Genomic DNA, 25,349 nt, shown 5'->3' with positions numbered 1-25,349 from the left:
ATGAACGAGCATACGTCAGTGCCGCATTCCTATGACTATGATCTCATTGTTATTGGTGGGGGCTCAGGTGGCTTGGCAGCTGCCAAGGTATGAGAGAAAATACAGATTTATACTTCCCTTGTAAAGTAGGTGGGCGACATCCTCAGTTCCTTGTATCTGGTTATCTTTAACACTGTAGGGGCATAACATTTCTGCTTGATAGTGGGATTTCTTTTAAGGTTAGCCCCAGTTCTAAAATATTCTTTTCCTTATGCTCTGAAGAAGAAAAACATAGAAATGTCATGGTATACTGCTTAGTAGAATTAAACTTGTTCCCCACTAATGGGAGATGATGCTGTTGGAAAACAGCAGGTAGATATCTCAGTAGCGTTCAACTCATAATTGTAAACGTTTTTTAAAACTATTCAGAATTAACGTCAGGAGGTTTCTGGTTTTGTCAGAAAGTAACTTCTGTTCAGAACTAGTTGCATATGTTGTTTTAATTCTTCACAATGGGAGAGATTTTGTGATTTGTGAGCTTGTATAATTGCGTAAATGGAGATTTTGCCTCTATTTAAGCAGAATTAGGATCTCACCTTTCATTTCTAGGGTCTGGTACTTCCTGCCTGTAGCCAAGTAATTTGTGATTTTTGGTTAGGATATTGCTTTTAGAGGCAAATCTAGAATTAATTAAAAGAATCCACAATGATGTATAATATACCAGCTCTTAGAGTTGTCATTATCCCATATATTTGAAACTTTCTGAAATTTAATGTAAGTCAGTAACTGTCCTTTACATCAGTAGTTAGACACATTTTGTCTCTTCTTGCTGTGGTAGAATTAACAATGTAGATGTTAACTGAGCAGTCCTAGAAGTAAAAATATTTCATTGCACAAGATCTGGAGCTGGATTATTCCCCCAAGCAGGAAGCATTTCTTTTATTCTCAAGTGAAGGGGGTGATTGAGGAGTGAAAGAAAATGAGGAGAAGATATTTCAGTGTAGCACTGGATTCCCACTAAACCTTGTCCGCTTAGAAGAACTTCTGTTATAATGGAAGAGTGCAGTGCTGAGTGGTGGATTGTAATGTGCTATATGTCTGTAACCTATTTCAGTAGTTTACTGCTCTCCCATTGATAGGGGCACTATTGTCATGGCATAGGTTGGAAGATAAGAGCTATAAAAATTCTGAGAACCTGCAAAGAGATGCAGACACTAGTTTTTAGAGGATGGGGATGTTTTAGGACAGAAGAGAGTAACAAGAATGAAAGGGAGCTTGCAGTAATGGAAGAACATTTTGCAGTAATAAAAAGCCATCTGTTGAAATTTCCATAAGGAAACTGCTCTACTTTGTTGTGTGCCTGTGCTAGGTTGCGAAGCTACAGCAATGATGTTTATTGCATAATTTTTCAGCTGTGGGACAGAAAAGGTGTGTAGCTAGGAAGATTAATTGCCTTATTCCTTCAACTCAGTGTATAAAGTATTGCTGCTTAGTGTTCTCAAGTGATCATGGAGTAGAGCAGAAGATGATAGATCAACAAGGTCAACATCACTATCAGTGGTAATGTGTGTATTTCAAATCGGTTTCATGAAGTTAAACTGTTTTACAGGCATAAACTTCTGACTTAGGTGATTCAGGTTTTCTTTAGTGAATTAACAAACAGTGCTTTAAAAAGCAAAACAAAGCGAAAGGAAAAAAAACCCAACTACACAGGTCTTATACCAAGTTCCGGATATCTACACTCAGGTTTGCAGTAGTTTAACTAGGTTGATTAAATGCATGCTTTTCACTATGATGCATGCAGCTTTGTGTGCACATCTTCCTTTTCCTCTCCGTATCATGCTCAGAGCTTGTTATTTTGGAGGCATGTCTGCACGGCGAGTGCAAATGCTGCCAGGCTGACTCTGTGCAACACAACCGCAGACCCAGACCAAAGGGCCGGGCCACTACTATCAGTTCACACAGAACAGCTCCAGCCTTGAGCCACCTTGTTTTCATGCAGCACTGCACTGAACCCAGTGAGGCCTACAGGGCAAGTTTGGTTACTGTGGGCATATCGCTCTGAAGTGGTTGTATCTGTTTTTGATCTCTACTGAGGTGGCAACATAATGTTGTGCGGTATTATGTGAGCGTACAGCTGAGTGTAGTTAGCTAACAGTAGTGATGGTCTTTTGAGCTGTGTATAAGAGTTGTCATTATAAAGGAGCGTTAATAACACATCTCAGTCCCTAAGCACCTTTCCGAGGAACTTAATCAGAGGTGCTACTAATGGATAGAAATTAGCTTCTTGGCCCACCTTGACCTTTATCAGAAGCAGAAATCCAGTACATTAATATTTCCCAAAGGTGTCTACAGCCTGAATTGTTTGAAATATGGTTTGTATTTTGCATGAAGATACATTTTAAAATGAAATTCTAGTTGTCAACTATTTGGATTAACAAGTATGACTGGTAACATAATGCTGAAGGCTGTCCAGCGCCTCCCAAACCAAACCCAAGGCCTTAGGGTAATATCCTGTGCCTATAGTTGTTTTTGCTTACACGGCTAAGAACTCATCATGTGATGCAGCACTGTTGTGGTTACTCCAAGTATCAAAATTTATTTTGCTGCATCTCATGGGGGAATCTGTCATTCCTATTTCTCAGCTGTGTAGTGCTTATTTAAGTGTTTTTTTCTGGTACCAGTTGTCACTTGTTGATTTTTGTCATTTTCTTAAAAAGCACAGAAGGAACAATGGAATCAGTATAGAAATTCTAGTTCTCAATATTATTTACGTGCATTGATTATACATTTGCTAATTAAACTTATATGAAATAAACCATCACTTTTCTAGTCTGGATGACATCTGCATATGCTGACAGTAAAGTCAATGTGTCACAGGTTGACTAGCTTGAAGAGCAAGAGCTGATCCCAATAACTACAGATCATACTCAAAATCAGGTGTTCCCTTCTACTACAAGAAAAAAGATTGAATCAGTACATTGTAATGCTTGGCCATGTGACTGCTTATGTCATTGTGTGATGTGGTTTTAAACAAATGTTTGAGAAGCCATCTTTGAAGGGAAAACTGAATTAATGAAGAATGTGTTATATATGTTAAAAGTAAATGGCGTGTTGGGAAATAGTATGAGCAAACTGACAGGATGGAGGAGAGAGGAGGAGGTTTGACTCCCAGAGTCTTCTGTGTATCAACTGGTCCCATGATGTTGTCTAGCAGGATGAATGGCTGTTTTTTTTCTTTTCATCTTTTTTTCCTACTGAGTGCTCAGATTAATTCAGAAGATTAATGACTGTCTGTCTGTTCCCTTGCAAATCATTAATTATTACTTAATTAAAAGTCGCAAAGCTTTTCAGCAATGTATGATGTTATCATCTACTCTAAATTTAACCTAGTATTTAGATATGTGTCTTATTTAATTTGTTTTGCAGGAGGCTGCCAAATATGAAAAAAAAGTGATGGTGCTGGACTTTGTCACACCTACGCCTCTGGGAAACTCATGGGGTAAATTTCTCTTCATTGCAAACCTGTTATAAAGGAGCTTTACTCAGAGACTCTGATTCTCCTTTGAGATCAGCCACACTGATGTGAAAAACACATTCTGTTTCTTTCTCTCAGGTCTTGGAGGAACATGTGTAAATGTGGGTTGTATTCCTAAAAAATTGATGCACCAGGCAGCTTTACTGGGACAAGCCTTGCAAGATTCACGCAAATTTGGATGGGAGTTTACGGAAGAAGGTAAGGAAGGAGAACACTTTTTTGCAGTTTTGTCATGTGTGCTGAAAATCCAGAGGTTCTTTTCCCAGTCAAGTGCTTGTTGCACTTAAACATGTTCTGGCTTTAACAATGTGAGGCGACTTCAGAGAGATTCAGAGACATAAACTTAAGCTTAAGCACTTTTCAAGTCTAAAGCCACGGGGCTTATTGCCTTGCAGTGTTTGATCTGTTTATTAATAGCTTCTGATCAAGTTAGTATTTGATAAGACTGCTGTGTGAATAAAAGCAATAAGGTACTTCTCCATTTCTGAACATAACATCGAAGGGAATACCCCAGAATGTCCCCCATTAGAAACTTCCTCATAATTGCAGGCAAGGATTTCCTTTCCCTCAGTTTCTGTCACAACTACATAAGAAGATTAATTTTACTTCATGTTCGCTCTAATGTACATGGCTATAGGATTGGGATTTATTTGGGGTATAATCCTGTAGTGAGGAACGTGCAGAGGCGCCTCTCAAAGATGCATAGTCTTCATTTGTTGAGCAACAACACCTGTTCACAACATCTGTCAATAGAAAACTATCGATAATAAATTTTCCATGTTTAAATCATATCTGTTCCACTGTGACCTCTCATGTTGTCTAGGCTGATGTAATTCTTTGAATTTCAGTAGAGTTACCCTGGAATAAAAAACGAATAAGACAAAGGTCCTTGAGTCATGAAAAAAAATCTGTCTGAGAATGCATGTTTGCTATAGAAAAAAGAGGAACTCACAGACTGAAAGATGAACTTTCCTCTTTTGTTTCTAACAGTCAAACACAACTGGATGACTATGACAGAATCTGTTCAGAATTACATTGGTTCACTGAACTGGGGCTATCGGGTTGCACTGAGACAGAAGAAAGTCACATATGAGAATGCATATGGAGAATTTGTCGGGCCGCACACAGTAAAGGTACTCCCTAGCCCTGTTTGCTGTCTTCCTATAATACTTTCTGAATAGAGATGCTTTTCAAATAGAGTAATTTCTCACTTGGTAAGACTGCAAAATACTCACTTTGGATTAATACTTTGTCCACAGGCAACAAATAAAAGAGGAGTTGAGAAGCTGTACACGGCTGAAAGATTTCTCATTGCCACTGGTGAACGACCACGCTACCTGGGTATACCTGGAGACAAAGAATACTGCATTAGCAGGTAAAAACAGGGAGGAATATGAAGTAATTTACTGTGTGTAAATGCTTCACCTGTAAGAGAAAGTGGTGAAGCATGAGCAGGGCTGCTTGGTTGCTGGTTTTCTTTCCTGTGTAACTTTTTGTCAGGGGAAAATAAGTGCAGGAGAATAGCTATAGGCAGATTTTAAGGTGCCAAAACCATTGGTGTCTAGTAGATACCACAGGACTGTGGGTGTCTGATTAGCATGGTTCTGTTTTCTGACTGATAACAGCAATAAGCGAGAATACCGTAAATCGTGCGTGTCCATCATAAAATTAGTTCATCAGCCCTGCCCCAGTTACCAGTACACACACTTCCTCTCTATTCCTTATGGTCTTTCAGTTCGCATACTGAAGTGTTTTTGGTAACAAAGAGCATAGTCTGCTTGGACCCCCTGCTCAAATATCAAGGAAAGCAGGAGTTGCAAAGCCATTAATGTTGTGAAGCTCGTAGAAATATATCTGTCTTTGTGTACTGGGGCAGTCTTGAAACTTAACCTGATTTTTTTTCCAGCTACTCAGTGAAGTTAATTCAACTTTTGGGAAAAACTATTTCAAATGTCTGGTTAATTGATAAGACCAAGCAATTCTAGCACAGTTTTGGAAAAACAAAACAAAACCAAACCTGATACACAGATGAAATGCGTTTTTGTATCAGGGTAGCTTTTAAGTTACTTAATGTAGAAACAGAGGTTGGAATTGCAACCTTAAACCCCTATAGCAATGAAATAAATAACTGTCATAATCCCTGTGAAACCAAAACACCATGTTGTATGTTTCCCTTCTAATATGTAGTAGTGAAATTAAAGGTAACAGATAGTACAGCCTGTGAAGTGGTGCTTTGAAATAACATTAAGGCGGAAGAGTCAGGAATGGCCGAGTTGAAGACCATCAAATTGAGGCTGCCTGTGTAATCTTCAGTGGGTTCCCTTCGGGATAGGAAGTATGATGTAGCCTTTAATTACACAATCACATGTTATTCCACCACAACATTTGCAGAGAGCGTCTTTGTTTAGCCTTTGCAGTTGTTGTCTGGAAAACAGAAACTTCCTTTAGACTTAAATCTTTGGAGAATTGCACTGCCAAGCTCTGCCTACGTCCCTGCTGAGCAAGCGTGATGCCTCCATGAATCCCTGCTTCCTTGGGAAGCCCTGGTTTTATAGTTTAGGTCCAAAGTGTGGTAGAACTGACGTAGCTTGATGAAGCAGTTGAAAGAAATGGAAAACAGGCAATTAAACATGTTTTCTATAATTTTGTACTTCTATCTCTGTCTGTTAATGTAGTTTGCATTAATTTGTTTTATTATATGTGTATATTTGGTACTGTGTGTAATGCTTTAGCAAAAGGATAAGTCCTCAAAGAAGTGAAGATGGTGTTTTTATATTAAAGCTGAACCCTTTCCTTTTTCTTTAGCTCTCAAGAAGCAAAATACTTGAAACAAGATTCAGAGAAAAAAACCCTACTTTTTAAACAATTTGTCATAAGTTTCTGTAAAAAAAACCCTCAAAATTTTTGTTGTGATTCAGAATTTACTCCTAATTAGAACTTTTTAATCTGTCATGTGCTGATCTTGTATTCCAGCTGAATTACCAAAAAGTTAAGGTGCTGGGTTTTTTAGTGAGCAGGAAGAGGAATAAAGTCCTATTCTTAAAAAAAAATAGATAAATATAAAGCACAATATATTCTTCTGTTTGTCTCTAACTTTCTTTTCTTTTTTTGTCTCTCTTTTTTTTTTTTTTTTCCTCCCTCACTCGCCAGTGATGACCTTTTCTCTCTGCCTTACTGTCCAGGGAAAACTCTGGTGGTTGGAGCTTCCTATGTTGCCTTGGAATGTGCAGGATTTCTTGCAGGTCTTGGATTAGATGTCACTGTAATGGTGAGATCCATTCTTTTAAGAGGATTTGACCAGGATATGGCAAACAAAATTGGAGAATATATGGAAGAACATGGAATCAACTTTATTAAGGAGTTTGTGCCGATCAAGGTAGGCTCAAAATGATACATGACTACAATTGATTGCAATAGATCTATTATAATGTTTTAAGATGTATATTATTTTAGTGAATAAAAAAGTTGAATTTACAATATAAGATCTGCTATGATCTTGTATGAGTCAATTTTTGTTTTAAACTGAATAAGTCCATGAATCTTATGTAACTGAAAGGTACAATTTAGTATTAAAATTTTGTGAGATTTCAGAATTCATTGTTTTGTCAGAATTAGATGGGTTAGTACATGTTGCATTAAAAATGTTGTTATTCCTGCTCATCCTGGTCCTGCACGTGTTGAATATACTTAAATTCAGCAGTTGTCCTGAAATCTGTGAATCTTCTTTCAGGCTCATAATAAAGCAGATATATAATTTCCTGTAAGGCAGGGCCAGTGCATCACAAATAGTACATTGCCAGTTCTCAAATTCTCAGTCAACAAGTACTGCTCATGTGCCCAGGACCAGGACCTTTTCTGGATTATCCAGAAAAGTAAATGAGCTTTAGAAGTATCCATTTATATCCTTTACTTGGCAGAGTCCTTAAATACTTAATTTCTCTTGAATACAGTAGGAGTACTCATGCAGCTAGTTATGTACACATATAGACAAATCCAGGTTGAAAAGCAAATTAGATAAACTCTGGAGCTTTTCTAACGTAGAATTGACTTATCAAAGACTTCAGAGGGTGCTAACAGTATTTTTCTTAATGTTTTTTTTTCCCAATAAATAATGTGTAATTATTATGAAATTGAAAATAATGTAATAATGTATTAAGCCATTTTCAGTTTGGCATTAACCCAGTGTGTTACCAAGTTGAACACTTTGAGGGTTAAAGCACTGTTCATTTTCACCCTTGGCAATATCAAGAGTACCTTAAAAAAATGCTCTTGCCAGTTACCACGCTGTGGATCTGACTCTCTCTCACAGAGTGCAAGAGATTTGCTGTGAGAAATCAAAGTGGATGTTTCAAGGAACTCTGTTTTTATGCATGTTTGCATTGCAAAAATCCGGTGTTGTAAAAAAAACAGGGAAGATTATCTAGCTTTTGTTTCAGCATAGCTTTGTGTAGACTCTAGTAGGGGATGACAAAGAAGGAAGCTGTTTTTAAAGGCAGATTGTTTCAACTAGATGGCAAATGAGCTCCTCCAGATGCACCCTGCGAAGAGCAGTCCATCACCGCAGTCCATCACCATAGTCACAAAATGCACTTTTGTGTATTTTACTCTGTCCCTTCAACTACGTCTTTGATTTCAATGGGAACAAAATATTTGGCCCTGTTTCTAGTTGACAATATCCTTGAACTTAAATTGCTGGGTATGTTTTTAGCAGGTCTTCTCATCTCTTTCAAACATTGTTTTGTTATGTATGTTGTGCTTATTAAAACCCTTTGTAGGGATGTTTGACGACGGAAGATGAATTATTAGAAATAATGCTGCCTTTGAACAGGAGCAGTTTAACACAGTGATCCTTTAAAGTTGGTAGAGGGGCACAGAAGGTCTGGACTTTTTTAAATTAAAAAAGGAGAAAAGAACTTCATCAGAAATTTTGCTTTTTCTGTTTTCAAATACTCAATATGAAGTAGGAACTGGAGCAGCTGTTGAAAAGTACTTTTTCTTCTGTAGAATGAATACTAAAAATTTCCCGGAATTAAAGGTTGTGCACGTACCTGTCTCTTGTATGGACAGCCAGCCATGGGAAGCAGCTGGGCACCTTGCTGTTCCTGGGAGAGTAAAGGACTGTACCTGAGGATCCAGTCCTTTTCTTGCAGTCTGGTGAATAGTAATGAGGACAAACGAGAAGCCACCTGTGTAGCCTCAAAGTCTATTCACTTGTTTAGTTAATTTATTTATCAGAGGGAGAAGGAGTGTTTGGAAAAAAAAGCCAGTGGTATTGCTCTTTCTGCTTTTTGTTTTCTGGTATATGGAGGGATGGGGTGTGGAAGGGGGAGCACAGTTGCAAACAATATTCACCTTTGCTTTTTTTTTTTTCTTTGCTGGAATAGACAATAACTTGCTGCATTACTTGAGAGTGTGCAGCTGGATCTACAGCTAAAATCAGGAATATTTATTTCAGCTGATTCTGGGGAACTCTGAAGAGGTTTTTCTCTTAAACTGCTGATGTTTTTCAGCCATTTAGAGCCAGCTGCTGCCATCCCCTGCAAGGCCATGGCAGCTTTACACATTGGACTAATGTAATTCAAACAGGGCAAAGGCCTGTACTGCTAAGAGCTGCGCTGTGACTCTGGCTTCCTGAGGGTGGAAGGCAAGATGGTCCTTAAGGTGTGGTTGTAGAAAATGTGTGATGCTGTTTCCAGGTTTTGCAGGAGTCCCCTTCCTCCTTGCCTCCTCTGTCCCCGGTTGATACTAGCAATGCACGTGGTGGGCTTGGACAAGAACTTAGCTATCAATCAACTTTTATAAACAGAAACAAGGTCTCATTGTGTTGGCCATAACAATAAATGCGTGGAGGTAAAATGTTTAAACATGGAAGCAGTAATCACAAACCTAGAGAAAGGTGAAAATATCTTTAGAGTGAATGCTTGAATTTCAGGTAATGGTTAAACACTCATTTTCAGTGATATGTGGTGGGACAAAGATACATTTGCATATTTTTATTTGAAACTAAAGCTTTTTTTTTTTGCCCCCCTAATGATGTAGGTTGAACAGATTGAGGAAGGAACTCCTGGAAGACTGAAAGTTACAGCCAAGTCCACAAAGGGGAACCAAATAATTGAAGGAGAATACAATACTGTGCGTCCTGTCTATATACGTAAAGAACGTGAAATAGCCTTCCATTTAATGTTAAGATTTTGTGGGGTGTTTTTATCCATAGTTTAGATTTTCTGAAATTATTTTTAATCATTACAATATGCTAATTGCACACAGTCAACATATAATTAATGTGACAGAAGTCCCAGAATCCATGGGCATGAATCCATGTGCCTTACCAGATCACTTAAGTACTTTTGAAACCTGTTTTTTAGCTTAGGGATGTAGATGAACTTGGTTATTTGGAATCAGTTGCAGGATTTTTCCCCAGTGGGATATTAATCATAAACTATAAGTAATGATTTAGAAGAAGTTTCATAGTAACTAATGTATGCTCTTCTGGAGTCAGCACAAAACAATGGTCTGTGCAAGAATAAATAAACAGGTGTCATGTCTTCTCAAGAGCTGGTGACATCGCATCTTCACAAAAGCAATTAACGCCCTGTGGCAAGTCAGTCAGGGAACTTCATTACACACTTAAAATGGTGAAATTGCAGAGTGCAGGTGTGCTATTATGTGTTTGATTGACTGTTTCCATCATCCCCTCCCCCCATTCATTTTCTTAGGCCTTGATGCTGAAAGGAAAAAAAAAAAAACAAACCAGTTGTAAATGAAGTATTCGTAACTATACAGAGTGCATAAAGACAATCATTTACCAGCCTGGGATTTTAGACTGCAAATACTATATGCCAGTGACCTCATTTACCTGTGTAGTGCATCAGTCATCCCATAACAAGGACGTGCCTCAGTGCATCCAAGTACTAATATGAGAAAGTTTAACAATAACAGCAGTGATGCTGAACAGTGTTGTAATACTCTTTTTCCTGGTCTATAGTAGTGAAAGCTTTTTAGCTAGCAAATCAGTGTGATCTTTTCATTAAGGAAGCTACTGATTTCTTATTGCTACTTCATCTTTCACTGAAATGCTGTCACTCCTCGTCCATAGAAGCTGTGAGCTGTCTGTGGTGCATTTTAAGACCTTCAGCTCTGAAGATCTGGCATTCTTGGTCATCTAAAAGACTTGAAACAAATCTCAGATTCCTTCAGCACAGTTCTGAGTTGTCACATGAGAAGCATTGTGTAGTTACCTGGGCAGTTGTCCAAGAGTGCAAAGCACATAGCACTTTTCCTTGTGATAGTATAGCCTTTGCTTTTTAAGGTAGCCAAATTGATACGATGGGTAAGAATTTGGCCTAGTCTGTCCATCAATCTGAACGAATGTTCAAACAAATAATATTCAACAAATAATAATCTTTGGCAGTGACTTGGCTGAGAGCCTATATAAGTAAATTATATTTTCTGATTTAAACAAAGATTATTTTAAGGCCTTTTTGTTTGCCTAAGCATTTGAGCTTCCTTCCCAAAGAGCCCTTTCCTTATGGAGCATTTTGGTGTCACCTGCTCTGTGGTAGGGATATGGTATAACACTTTGGTATAAAAGTGCGAGGAAATAAAGAATCTAACCCTAACCTATTTGTTTAGAATATTCTTGGGATATTTTTCCAGGGAAAGCTTTTTGGCTGTCTTTAACCTTATCATGAAAACCTGGTATTGTTAAGCCACGGTGGTGGTGTGGCTTGTCTTGAACTCTATGAAAGTACAATGGGTAACAAATGTATTCATCTTAATGTGACCAAGCCTTAGATACTAATCCTTAGTATATAATGAAAGTAATAGGTAGCCACACGCAAATGCCCTTCTGAGGTTTTAAAAAATCAGTAATGTGCATTGCTGTTTTGCAGGTGTTGCTGGAAGAGATGCGTGCACAAGAAGCATTGGTTTGGACAAAGTTGGAGTGATGATCAATGAAAAGTAAGGACAGACGTCTGTATACCACTGACTACTGAGCTTGCGTCATTTACTGTTGCAGTGGTAGCAGTGCATAGACATTCAGATACTTTGAGGAATATTTTGTTTCCTGTTTGCATATGGATAGGAGACTATGTAGCAGATAGCTGGAGTTTCTTCCATGGTACTGCCACGTTTGCCCTTTTGATGCTGAAATGTCAGTTCCTAAATGCTGGGAGTCAAAAGTGTCTGTTCCATTCTGTCTAGGTTCACAGGTTAGCCTCAGCTTCCAGTGACTGGGCTTTCTAGGATCTGTCAGTTGTTCCTTGTACTCTCTTATTCCCATCTCCTTGTTTTTATCTCTACTACCTCTTGGGGCAGAGATCTATTTGTTCTTTTACTGTGGTGGGTTTTGTTTACATTTTAATATAAAGGCTACTATATGTTTATTTTGAAATACAAGGTCAAAGTAGCATTCCTTAAACTCACAGTTAGAGTTGGTGATGTGTCTTAGGTTTTGGAGGAGTTTATTTCTTGCCTTAGAGCAATCTTTGGGAGCAATCTGTGTTCTATAGAGGAGCATTTCGTGTTTCATGTAGTGAGGTCATTGCACCAGGGAGTGGAGCTGTTGGTAAGATTTTCAATACTGGTAACTAAAACATCCTCTAGGCATGTGGAGCCTGGACAATCTTCTCTTTGAGGTAGAGACACAGGACCTGAACTTGACTTGGTAGTCTATGGAAAAACAGTGCAGAGGGCAGCTAACATATGAACACAGTGACTGTTATTGCTGAAGAGAACTGTTGCAATGTTCTAAGTAAGTGGAAATTTTGGTCCACGCAGACCCATGTTATCTTTCTGACATCAGGACACCTGTTACTAGCTTAATAGAATGAACTACAAAATTATTAGCATAAGCTTTATATTTGTTAATGAGAGCAAAATTGAGGAAGTTGTATTTTAATATGGGAATCACAGCTGGTCCCTCAAGTAACTGTGTGACTCTTTCTGTCCCTGTCTGATTAGGTTTCCCTGTTACATGTGTTTCCTGCAGTGATTACTGCACTATCTAATTTATTAATGAAGTAGGAAACATTAATAATTAAAAACTTCCATTAGTTCCGTACACTTATAGCTAAAAAGCTTGCTGGCTGTCCTTTAAGTAGGGTGTCTAACAGTTTCACCTGTGTCTGTGTAGAAGCCTGAAGGGTAAGTTTATAGCAACTGCTTCAGCCATTGGACTGGAATTTCAGTAGTGGAGAAATTCTTTTCTCCTACAGCTTTAGTGGGAGAATATCTCTTCCTGTCATTCCTCAAGGTTGCCAGCACACAGCTCAGCTAGCAGCAGAGGGTATTTGAGGAGAGGATTTATGCCTCACCAAAGAATTGATCCAGGATTTAAATCACAACTTCACGAGTTGCCTCCTTATCCAGTGTGTAAATTCCTGTAGTTTTGGTCAAATTTGCACTATTTCACATTCTTGCCCAAGATTCTATGATTGTGAACATTACTTTTTCCCCTTGTATTCAAATATGTGCCTTTCTCTTAAAGCTAAAGTGCCTAACTCCTGCAAGGCTATTTACACCTCCAGTCTTCTCAGCAGAACACTTAGATCTTTTTTCTTGTTAATTCAAATTGCAGAACAGGAAAAATTCCTGTCAACGATGAGGAGCAAACAAACGTGCCGTATATCTATGCTGTCGGAGATATACTGCAGGACAAGCTGGAACTCACACCAGTGGCAATCCAGGCAGGAAGATTGTTAGTTCGAAGGCTTTATGCTGGTGCAACCAGTAAGGTAAGGAGCCAGTTGCCACAAAACACTGTAATTGCTCTACTTCTAAGTGCAGAGTGCAAGTCTGCTTGTTTATGGAAAACTCAGTAGGCTTCTAAGGATTAGCTTTGATGAGCACTTTAATTTTCCCCTTGGAAAGATATTACTGCAGATATGTTCTGCTAATTGTATAGGATGAAATTAATGCCTTATGGATTAGAAAGTAGTCTCTTTTTTCCTATTAAGAGGTTTTGTTGTTTTCTCTGAGTATAATGATAATAAAATTAACTGAGATAATTTAACTTGTTTTTTAACTCTACCGCCTTCCCTGAAAGTCAGGAGTCATTCCCATCCCATTAAATGCTTTAACTCTAATTCATAAGCAGCTTACTAAACCTACCTACGGTCCCTAAATAGAGTGTATTAGGGGTTTGTGATGATCTTCATTTTCAATGTTATTTCCACTATTTTTTTCACTGCTCGCCCATATGTTTTCAATGGAATACGTAGTTCTGCTTATAATTGCATATGGACACAAAGGAAGATCAAATGTACCAGTAAGTCAGCATGTACTTACACTCGGGAAGTTGAATTTGTCAATTCAGTGTTTACATTTCATACTAGTGCAATTGTAGGTTTCAGTCAAGTTATGGTAGTCTGAATAGGAGCTAAATGGCTGCTCACTTACACCTTATCTTTAACCCAGGAGGAAAGGAGAGTGCCTTTAAAGAACTGTTATCCGAGCACCATTGATGTGGGTGCTTGTCTCACCTGTATAACCATAGGGCATGAGCATAAAATTTTTTCTCTTTAGAGCCTGCTGTATTCATATCAAGTTCAGCTGTCAGACAGATTTAGAGCTTGATTGAGTTGTTTATTTTAGGCTGCCAGGTATTGTGGTAACAGAATCCTGAATCAGTGTGCTTAATGTCATTACATCAGACAGGCAAAGTTTAAGAAAGCCATAGCTGGAGCCAGGACTTTTTTCTTGCTGCAATAGTATGGATCTGTCTTAATTTATATTTTATGCCAGATAACTGTCTCTCAAGGTATGAAAATCCTTATGCTGTCAAGGAAAGCATCATCTCTTTCAATGAATGCAAGAAATGAGTAACTACTTAGATGGGATCCTGGCTTACCTTGCCGTTGTAGCCATTCTGGAAAGGTTGATTGTTTGAAACATAGTGAAGTGTTACGGATAGGTGGGGAAAGAATAGTAAGCAGCAACTTGGTTGATCCCCATTTCACAAAGGAAGTTAATTAGAGTTGAAATCCATAGAAACAAAAATTACTAGAAATTAAATGGGGCTTACCAGCCTGCTGGTGTGCTATGGCACAATGACTAATTTGGTGGATATGGGGAGAGCAGTGGATGTTGAGGCTTTTGACACTGTGTCCCACAGCATTCTCACAGACAGACCGATGAAGTACAGGCTAGATAAGTGGACAGCCGGGTGTACTGAAAACTGCCTGAACTGCCAGGCTTAAAGTGCTGTGACCAGCATTACAAAGACCACCTGAAGGCCAGTCACTAGTGGTGTGCCACAGGGTTGGATGCTCAGTCCGGTACTGTTTAACGTCTTCATTAGTGATCTGGATGATGAGACAGAGTGCACCCTCAGCAAGTTTGCAGATGATATAAAACGGGGGAGAAGTGGCAGATACACCCAGTGTTTATGCTGTCACTCAGAGGGACCTCGTCAGGCAGGAGAAACGAGCTGACAGGAACCTCATGGAGTTCAGCAAAAAGAAGTGCAAAGACCTGTGCTTGTTGAGGCGTAACCCCAGGCACCAGCCCAGGCTGAGGACCCACCAGCTGGAAAGCAGCTGTGCAGAGAAAGCCTTTGGGGGGTCTGGGGGACAACTGAACCGTGAGCCAGTAATGTACCCTCATGACAAAGAAGGCCAGTGACATCCTGGGCTAGATCCTGCAGATGCATCTGGCAGAGCATTGCCAGCAGGTGGAGGGAAGGGACCTTTCCTTTTTCCCTCCCTTGACTCTGGTGAGACAGGTTTGGATTTTGTGTCCAGTTTTGGGCTCTTCAGTGCAAGAAGGTCAGAGCAAGTCCAGTGAAGGGCCATGACTATGATTAAGGGACTGGAGCATCTGGCACATGAGGACAGGCTGAGACAGCTGGGAATTTTTATACCCTGCAGCAGCAATGGCTTGGGGGGCTCTTATATCAATGTGTATTTGTACCTGATGGTAGACTGTAAAGAAGATGGAGCCAGACTCTTTTCAGTGGCATAAAGTGCAAGAACAAGAGGCAATGGATTCAAACTGAAACACAGGAAAATTCCATTTAAGCATAAGAAAAATCTTCTTTACCATGAGGGTGGTCAGGCCCAGAGGTTGCCCAGAGAGGGAACCTCTAGAATGCTGTAAAACCGCAGTGAAGCCAGGGGTCGGTGCTTGCCTCTCATGGTATGTGATTAGGCACACAGTGTCAGCTCTACTTCTAGGTGTCCCCCTAAATGGCTGTAGTTCATGTCTTTGGTTCTTTGACATTGCCTAGGCCACAGCTGGTAAAAAAAAGAAGATGGGTTTTGATGGTGGTATTGTCTTTGCAGCATTCCCAGCTAAAAATAGCATGCTTTCTAGGGAGAGTTGAACAGTCTACTTTTTATCTGTTTTAAAAATGTACCGGACCTATGATCTGGTACAATTTTAAAACAGGGCACTGAAATTCTTCTTCCTTGTAATCTATGTATGTTAATGTCAGTGTGGCTTTAAATTGTCTTTCTATTCTTACTCTAGTTAATGCCTCTGAGAGAGACAACACCAAAACTGTAGTTTAATTTAAAACAAAATAGTTTTATTTTTTAAAAAGTAGCTTTCGGAATTCTGCGTAATTGAACTTTCTCCCTGTCTGAATTTCAGGCTGCTAATTTTTTACCCATTGTGCTGATTTTATTACTGATGTTGTGTGGTTTTGTTATTTGTTTTGAATGTTGCACAGTGTGACTATGTGAATGTTCCAACCACTGTATTCACTCCTTTGGAGTATGGAGCCTGTGGGTATTCTGAAGAGGCTGCGGTGGAGAAATTTGGGGAGGAAAACATTGAGGTAAACACCTTAGTTTAATCTGGATTTTAAGTTCCCAATTTGTAATTTAAAATAATGCTAAGAGTCAATCAAAACAGCATTCTGTGTTCTGATGTGAGGGCAGGAGGTGACTAGGTACATTTTTGTCTTCCTTGGCAGTCCCTAGACATGTTATAAAAATAGTCCCCAATTCCGATAGGTCTAGTTGCAAGTATGTTCTATTTTTGGCAAACAGGGCTTGAAGGTGGAATATTTGGTTTAAAAAAAAAAAAAAGGTTTCTTTATGTCTGCAAATACTTCAGGATAAATTAAAGATGGTTATGTGCTGGAAGCAATACATTGGTTTTAATGTCAAAGTGGAGCTTTTTGTAGCTACAGTGTGGCAAATTCCTTGCCGTGGTGATTTTCACTTTATAAAGCCAATATTGTTATGCTCATTTTTCCTGTTTATTTTGACTATGCAAGGAGGTATGTGCTTAATTTTACTCATGTGAGTGATCCCTTTTCATTCACTGGGATTGCTGGTCAAGAGTGAAATTAGACATATGTAAGCCCTTAGTGCCTAAGGCTGTTCTTACAAAATACTGTACAGACCACATTACAGAAAGCATGAGGGGAGGGGGTCTGACAATAAACTGAACTTTTATGTCCCATGAAGATCACCTGAGGAGCATTATTTGGAGAAATAAGCAGATAAGTGGTGGCTCATGAAGTTGAGAACTAGTCTTCCTCTTAGCTTTGTCAATCATATTTTTTGACTTGGACTGTGGAGAAAATAATTAAATATGACTTAAAATGATAGTGTGTCAAGTACTGTTAACCTGACCATAGCACAGGGGTTTAAATTCTGTTCTTCCCACAAAGTTTGTATATACAGAGTCAAATTTTTGTTACTGAGTCAAATTCCTGCTATTACATGTATAACACTGGATCCTTCTTTCTGGAAAACGCACTTTCCATTTTCAAAGCCATTTTCCATTTTTGAAAATATGCATCCAAAAGCATTTGTATTGTGGCTAAGTCCTGGTTTAGTTTATTCTGACCTCTCTATCATGCCACCTTATTGGCTTTTGCAAGCTTCATTAGGATTGAGTTGCATCTGTCATTCAGACCTGTTAAATTTCAGTTTTAGATAATGATGCTTATAAATGCTTTGTAACCCCATTAATATGGAAAAACATTGAGCTGTCTCTCCTAGTTTGTGAAGTGACATATTTTTACTGGCGTTGTGATCAATTAAAAACTTATTTCAAACAGTAATTAATCTGAAGTTAACTTGTAATAGGAGCTGTTGAGAGTTATGGATAGAACTGTACCTAAAACACCCTGTCTTTTTCTGAGATACGTTCTATACACGTGGGTGAGCAACTTTGTCTGCAGTTAGGAATTTGTCTGGTGATGTTGGCTGGGGCAGACAAAAGAATGTGGTTTGGTTTTGTTTTGTTGGGTTTTTTTTTTAAATTACTTTCCATTTTGCAGTGATACATAATCTAAGAGAGCATGCAAAAAAGCATGCCCTCATCTCTCCTAAACCCAGGCTCTGAGGTTATTTCTTCCCTTTTTCTGCTGTGATAAATATATTTGCCATCATCCTGGGTAGACCCAGAGTCAATACAGTCATCCATGAGGGAAGCTTGTATTTGTCTAGTTTAATGAGAGCATGGTGAAATGCATCTGTGAAGTGTAATACACTTGTGGTGCTTTTTTTTTTTTTTTTTCCTAGTTATTGGATGACACTAGTGCATGTTTTGTAGAGGCTTCCTTCTTTGGAGTTCATCAAGGGGAAGGAGACTCACCCTGATATCACGTATTCCAAATTCTACGTGCATGGATGATTGTTAGTGAAGAGTTATTAGTTAACGGTTCATCCTTGTACTGTGTCACAATTGTTGAAAGTTTTTACATGTGTGATTTCCAAGAGCAATTGCAGTCAGTAGTAAAGCTCTGCCCTTGGAGATAGACAAGGCAAATTTAAGATAATCTGGTAGTTTTTGGAAGATCATGCTCTCTGCTGTGAAATTACACAACTTTCCTTTTTTTACACCCGTGTTGTATTTCTAGGTGTACCATAGTTATTTCTGGCCCTTGGAATGGACTGTGCCATCCAGAGACAACAACAAATGCTATGCGAAGATAATTTGCAATATTCAAGATAATGTAAGTGCATCTTTCCTTCCAGGGAAAACGGCAGCTATGCATTCACCATAGGACTGTTGATACCACAGCTATAAATAAATTATTTTTAACGAATTAAAATGAATTTAATTTTTTCTACCTTTTGAAATATAATAATTCTTTATGGTGATACAATACTTTTGTTTATACAAAAATGGCTGTTGCTATTGGTATATGGTACTTCTTCCATGTATATAAAAAAAAAGAAGTTGAGATCTCTAAAACTATTCATTAACTTTGAGAAATGAGCAAATCAATGCATGTAAAAATGGTGAGAAGTTTTACTGGTTTATCGTATTCTTCCCCTGCTCAAACTCGGACGTGCTTTTCTGGGAGATTCGTCTCTCTGAAACTGAGGTCACTCAGAAACCATCACAACTTGTAGCTTCTGCAAATCCACATGTGTCTATAAAACTCTTGAGCTCATTGTAACAGGATTAATGTATCTTGCCTGCACAAATCTCATCTAGGGTCATAATGCCAGGATTATCCTTGGACTAGGGTAAAATTTCTTGGCAATGGAAATGTACAGTACCTGCTGAATCACAAGCAAAATTACTAACTGGTTGAAAGAATTGGTATGCCCCTCTCTGAATGATCATAATCTGTTTAATAATAAATTAGTTAATTTTAATAATATGAATTATTATGAAGAATAATATGCAGTTAAAATGTATTCTTCTTAAGATAGTGGCATAGAGTTATCAGTCCTAGGGAAGTTTGAAGTCTATTTTACCTATTTTATTTCATCAGCAGCAACAGAACTATCTTCCCATGGTCTTTCTAAGCATCATGTCACTACTTTATAAAATTTGCAAACCTGTCTGATTTTGCCCATCTCCTCTTTCTGGTGGAGTTTGCACTTGTGTGGAAGCTATTTTAGAACCCACAGTTATGTTCCTAATCCAAAGTTACTTAAGAAAATGAAAAGCTTAATGGTGTTTTAAAGTCTTCAGTTAATTTTTTCCATTTCTTGTCCTGAAAATTTTGAACATGTTTAAACATCTAGTGGTAGTGTTGAAAGTTTCCCTGGATGAAAAATAGTTCAGTAACTATTTAAAACTGTATTTACCTCAGTTTCATTACTATGGTCTTATTTTTACATATGTCCATATTTTTAAGGAGAATAAGAGTAATTCCATTTTAGTTCTTATCCAATTATAGCTTTTTCTATTTAAATAAACTGTGTGATAAATGTCAGTCCTCAGACTTGCTGAAAGAAAAATAACCTTTCAGTGTACTGAGTATCCACACTCCCTTATATGTGATATTTAGTGGGAGGAGCAGATAACTTTTGATACCCAACTGGGCTATGTCTGTGCTCAGCAAAATCTGATTAATGCCCTGAGGGCCACTGAAGCCCACAGCAGTTGGCATTTGCTAAAGGAGACTTGCTTTTCTCAGAGAAGCAAGCTTTAAGAAAAGCAAGTCAGTCAGTATGGCTTGTTCTGTTGAGTGTTTGCTGAGGGTATGTGTGCAGTTTGACATATTTTGCAACTGAACAGTAATATAGATGTGAGAAGTGTGAAGTAATAGCATCATCCTTGTAAGTGGACATCTTTCAGTTTGTTTTGCCAATCTCTAGGTATGTGCTCTCCCAATGACAGTGAGCACTGCAACAAGAGTAGTCGTCAGATTAGTTGCAATACACTTCTTTCCACATCTGGTTAGCCAGAACTTTAGCTTGTGGCTCTTTCCTATAAGGATCTATCAAAGTGAAGTTCCTTCAATAGATATGCACCATGTACCCACACAGCATTGGCCCCCATTGCAAGCCTTGGTGCAAGGTGCTCATCTTCACTTGGGCAAGCAGTCTGTTGGAATGAGTGGAATATCTTTATATAGTTGTGGATGCCCCATCCCTGGAGGCATTCAAGGCCAGGCTGGATGGGCCCTGGGCAGCCTGCTCTAGTGGTTGGCAACCCTGCCCACAGCAGGGGGTTTGAAACTAGATGATCTTTAAGGTCCTTTTCAACCCAGGCCATTCTATGATTCTATGAAATAAAATTTAAATGCATATTTGCAATTTGAACATAGACTATAATAAAACATAGACCATGATGCGCATTAAATTTGTATGCTGTTGATGTAGGCAGAGGACTCCTGCACAGAACTTTCTAAGGAAGCTGATTCTTGAGTTCCTAGTTGAATCTTTTCCATTTCAGAGAGAGAATAGTATTATACACACTGCCTCCCATCTGTTGGTGCTAATGATAGGTCACGTTTCTGTGGTTACATTAATTTGTGGTATGTTTTGTGAAGTAATGAAATCACGTACTCTGAGTAAGAAAATATTACATGTTATCTGAAGAGACCTGAGCGCATGACTGTCCCTGTGTTTGATTACCTTTGGTGTTTAGGAGAGAGTCATTGGTTTCCATGTCCTTGGTCCAAATGCTGGAGAAGTCACTCAAGGGTTTGCAGCTGCTATTAAATGTGGGATGACAAAAGAACAGCTGAGCAGCACCATCGGAATTCATCCCGTCTGTGCAGAGGTTTGTATATGAAGTCACCTCACATCTCAGCTTTTGTAGCATTCTGGTCTAAGGTGTTGGAAATCTGAATAGCAGAGGTCTACTAAAGAAGTCAGAATTTGGGGGAATGTAGGAGGGAGGGAATTTGAGGGAATGTAGGAAGACAGGAAATTGGTTTTTTTTATATTTAGAAATCTAACATTTATGTTTACTCTGGGATTTTTTTTTTTAGTGTGTTAACTTGTGAAATGTTTATGGTCTTCCCTAATCCAGTGCTCCCTCTACTGGGAAGTATAGAATTTTCCTCCCACTCAAAAATCCATTTATGAAGGCTTCCAATACTATTTCTGCTAAAGTGGTTGTCAAAGATAATTTTTTTTCAGATATGTGTACTCAAAATAGGCTTATGAACTGGTGCTGTGGAAGGGGACCAGCTACGTTAACATTTTTTCTATTCAACTCTACCCTTTTAAAGATCTCTCCTTCACTCTCTAGACTTCACTTTTGAAGTGAAGTACACAAGGCCGCACGACCATTTTTTCCTTGTGTTTGTCTTGCTGTTCCTCTTTAATTAAGAGCTTAATTTTCTCTAGTGGGTGGGGGACAGCTTGTCCCAGGTAGAAATCAGAGACGCTCCGCTGATTTTAGTAGTATAAGGGCCAGTTATATGAACTGAGGATCCCTGCAAAAACTGTATTTCACCTTTGTAGGTCTTTGTACAGAATCTGTGTTTTTACCTGCCTGTGTTAGCTACAGAGTTTAATAGAGAGAACCAGGATGGTGGTCTGCAGAAGCTAAGTCTGCTTGTCTTGTTTCGTATTTCCAAAGTGATCCAGTATCAGCAGTATAATATGAACTCCATTAATTGAATGGACTGCTAGCAATCTGAATCATCTTCAAAGCATCCACAATACAGATCCTGTTTTTTCTTCTGTAGTATCATCTAATATTGTTCGTGGAAGTCCGTGCAGAGGGGTAGCAGGTCCTTATCTTACCAGGGGCCCTGTGGAGGGGAACTCTGAGTGAGACATTCAAACTGGTGAACTCAAGTGGGATATTAGCATATGCAGTATGAAGAGGCGATGATAGTAATAATTTATTCTGGACATCTGAGCTGCTAAAGTTGAAACTGAATAGAATTATGATTAGACATAATTTAGGGAGCTAATTTCAGATAATCATGTTTGTTTGAGTGGGGGAGGAAGAAACTGGCTCAGGAGAAATACACTATTTAAAAGCTCCAGGGAACAGCAATCATTTTTAGTGCCAGTCTTGCCTGTTACTTAATTTAATCTCTTCAGCAGTAAACAAAAATCAAAGTGCAAAGTGCTACTCTTTGATTAAAAAAATGCCTAAAAATTGTTTGGAATTTATGAGGACTGTGCATATCCAGATGAACAAAGTGATGGACAGTATTTGCATTATTTTTATCTTACATCCATGTAAAAACTAAAGAAAATGAAGTCTGATCTGAGCAGGAAAGGGACAGTGTTGCGGGGTCAAACACTGACATCTTCACTGGCACTAATGCTAATTCATTGCTCAAAGAGTCTCCTGTGAAACACGGTATACTCAGCTTGAAGAAGACTGTAAGACTGAGAGTCCCATTTCTCATTGCTTACTAATTAGAGTCAGGTTTCACTTCTCTTATTTGAGCTGCATTTTATTCTACAGAAAGCCTGAACTCTGAATGGAATTTCTTGTAAGGCAAAGTACAAATAAGTGCGAGCACAGACTGGTAGGACCTCAGCCTTACAGAGAACTACCTCTCAGCCTAGACTGTACTGCACTTCTTGGTATACAGGCGTGTGTAATAGAGCATCTGTGATGAAGAGAAAATGTCTTTGAAAGCTGGAATGACTCTTCAAGTCAGCTAATGATGGCATTCCAGTTATTGGATCTAAGTTTTTGTCTTTACTCAAGTAACTAACAAATTCCATCAAAAAACTCATGTTTCCAATAATTATCAAATGACTCCCAGCTGGCTTTCTGGAACTGGGGAGCTGTGTGGTCCCCGCAGCTGTTGGAACTGGCTAGCACACCCAGAGCTTGCAGTCGGGCTGAGAAGAAAGCAGATAAATTTTGCGCTTTTTGGTCTTTGCCTTTCAAAGTGAAATAACAATAAACGAAGATTCCCATATGTTGTCAGTCTGTGGATCAGAACTGAAGAGTTAGAAACCCTGTCTCAAGCCATGCATTATAGTTTAGATATATTGCTGCTCTTCTGCCATATGTATTAGACATGCATTTGTCTTCCTGATTTGTGCTTAAGGCTTTACATGCTTATAGAAAGTGGAAGAGGTATATCATTTATTGATGTTGTTCTCTGAAGAGCTGCTAGCAGCCTTAATGCAGCAACGCTTCTACTTAGAGAACTGTAGGGCTTTCAGATCCCCATCACCTTTAGATACTTTTGTGTTATTTGCATAACTGAAATGTGTATGTGCTTTGTTCTGTGCTAAGTTTGTTCTTCCTGAGAGATGGCTTTAATGATAGCTAATTATTGCAACTTTGAGCCACTTAGATAGAAGTGGGTTGAATTTCTTTTTTTCCTTTCCTTATTAAATCTATGCAAAGCTATGCAATTATTTGCATAGTGTAGTTCTAATATTAAACCAGGTTTTGTAGAATTTTTCTTCTTGAATTTTGATACCTTTTAATTTTACAATAATTATTCTTGAACGTTTTCTGTTCTCTAATGTGACTTGAAAGCAGTAAAGGTTGGACTTTTTCAAACTGGATTTACTAACTGTTTCTTAGCTATTGTCCAGAGGATACAAATCCCAGACATAATACCTACATCAGCAATCAGTTCCACATTTCTGTAATATCTAGAAAGGTACAGAGGCAAAATTTATGTTCTCTCCAAATGCTATAGCCTTGGGTTAACTTCACTTTCCCAACAAATAAGTTATCTTTGAGACATAAAGACACTTATTTATTAGGTGTACAGACTGGAGTTTATTACTGCTGAGCTCATTTCCACTGTAAAAACTTAGGAGCATTAAGACGAAGGGTGGTAAAAAGCCATATGACTTCCGTAATTCTTTCTTTTCGACTGTAAAAGGAAGATAATTGAAGAGAACAAAAGGTATTTGTTTGTGCTGTTTAGTGGCAAGGATTTTAAACGTATGTTTTTCATTATTATTTTATTACTTTAAGAAATGGCTGTGGTTTTGAGCATTATGCCCACTTTGATCTTCTAGAAGAGAAAATTCATTCTAACCATACTAAAAGTTGTCTTTTTTTCTTTCTCTTAAGATATTCACCACCCTGTCTGTGACAAAGCGTTCTGGTGAAAGTATCCTTCAGTCTGGATGCTGAGGTTAAAGATCCCCGTTCTTGTTATTGCCAGAGACTGACTTTCATCACAGTGGCTGTCTTGCACAATTCAGAAGAAAGGTTTGGGGAGAAGTCACCCTCAGAGGCCTGCAGAAATGTGTAGCTCTTAACCAGAGCGTGCCATCATCCAGAGAAGAGCACTGCGAGAGTTGGTCACTTGTGGTGATTGGCTGGCAATTAGCAATGCAATGGGAATAGTGACTATCCAGCTGTTGCTTAGCAGAGCATTTAATGAATGCTTTCATGAAATCATAGCCTGAAGCCTGCATTGTCTGGTGGGCAGTGATGGAAGAACTGCTAACACAGCTGGAAAAATACTGTTTTGGTTTGGTTTTATTCCTCTCTAGATTCTTACCTGAACAAAGAACTTCTGAACTGAAGAATATTACCAGAAGTGCAGAGAAATGTATAGTACCTGTGTGTACTAGGTTATAACACAGCAATTGCAAAGTCTCTTCATGAGCATGCATTTTACCAGCTCACATGCCTATGGAGAGAAAATTGTATCTACATGCTTCGTCATGAGGAAGAAGATATTATTGGAAAAAGGTTTAGTACCATCTAGAATAACATATTTCTTGGCTTCCAAACTGACTCCATTGTGACTTTTTATTTTAGAGATAGTTATTTGTGAAAATGTCCTCCTTGGTGAGAAACAAAAGTACTTTTTATTAAGGCCATGTTATACAGAAAGTTGGTTGTTGGTTTTTTTCCCTGAACAGTAATAACCATGCATATAACACAGCTGTGATCTTCTTAGCTTTATCTTGCAGTTTATGTGGTTATAATTAATCCAATTTGGAACAGTCAGAATTCCACTTTGGAATGAATTATACTTCCAAGAGCTCTGTGTAACTGTATTGAATTTGAGTAAATTCTTCCTTTCCAGGTGAGCTATTATACGCTGCACCATTTCAGGTCTAAATTGGCCACTTTGAACACAGCATTATTGCAATTTTCCTTCAGATTTGTGGACCTCTAGAATAAAAAAAAAAAACAACCAAACACCCCTCCCCCCAAACAAACACACAAACTGCCCCCCCACGTAACCTCGAAAACCAACAGTGAAAATATGGCCTAA

At 38.5% G+C, this 25,349-nt stretch overlaps 1 protein-coding gene across 1 annotated transcript; it reads left to right on the top strand.

The window, feature by feature from the left end:
- On the top strand, positions 1-24,565 carry TXNRD1 (thioredoxin reductase 1). The gene is made up of 13 exons (XM_010077194.1): positions 1-87; positions 3,409-3,481; positions 3,596-3,715; positions 4,508-4,650; positions 4,777-4,892; positions 6,668-6,893; positions 9,557-9,653; positions 11,410-11,479; positions 13,098-13,254; positions 16,191-16,298; positions 18,339-18,434; positions 20,813-20,947; positions 24,188-24,565. Exons 1-13 carry the CDS (start codon positions 1-3, stop codon positions 24,248-24,250), a joined length of 1,491 nt encoding a protein of 496 aa, XP_010075496.1. The 3' UTR covers positions 24,251-24,565.
- The last annotated feature ends 784 nt before the right edge of the window (positions 24,566-25,349 follow it).

The sequence above is a fragment of the Pterocles gutturalis genome, unplaced genomic scaffold (assembly GCF_000699245.1).
Source record: "Pterocles gutturalis isolate BGI_N339 unplaced genomic scaffold, ASM69924v1 scaffold25078, whole genome shotgun sequence".
Taxonomy (NCBI): Eukaryota; Metazoa; Chordata; class Aves; order Pterocliformes; family Pteroclidae; genus Pterocles; species Pterocles gutturalis.
Note: the sequence above shows the minus strand (reverse complement) of the source record. Positions and strands in the feature narration are given on the sequence as shown.

Coding starts and splice junctions, on each gene's coding strand:
- TXNRD1 (XM_010077194.1), top strand. CDS start 1: ATGAACGAGCATACGTCAGTGCCGCATTCCTATGACTATGATCTCATT. Junction 9,654..11,409: donor AGGAGAATACAATACTGTGC/GTCCTGTCTATA, acceptor GCTGTTTTGCAG/GTGTTGCTGGAAGAGATGCG. Junction 20,948..24,187: donor TTCATCCCGTCTGTGCAGAG/GTTTGTATATGA, acceptor CTTTCTCTTAAG/ATATTCACCACCCTGTCTGT.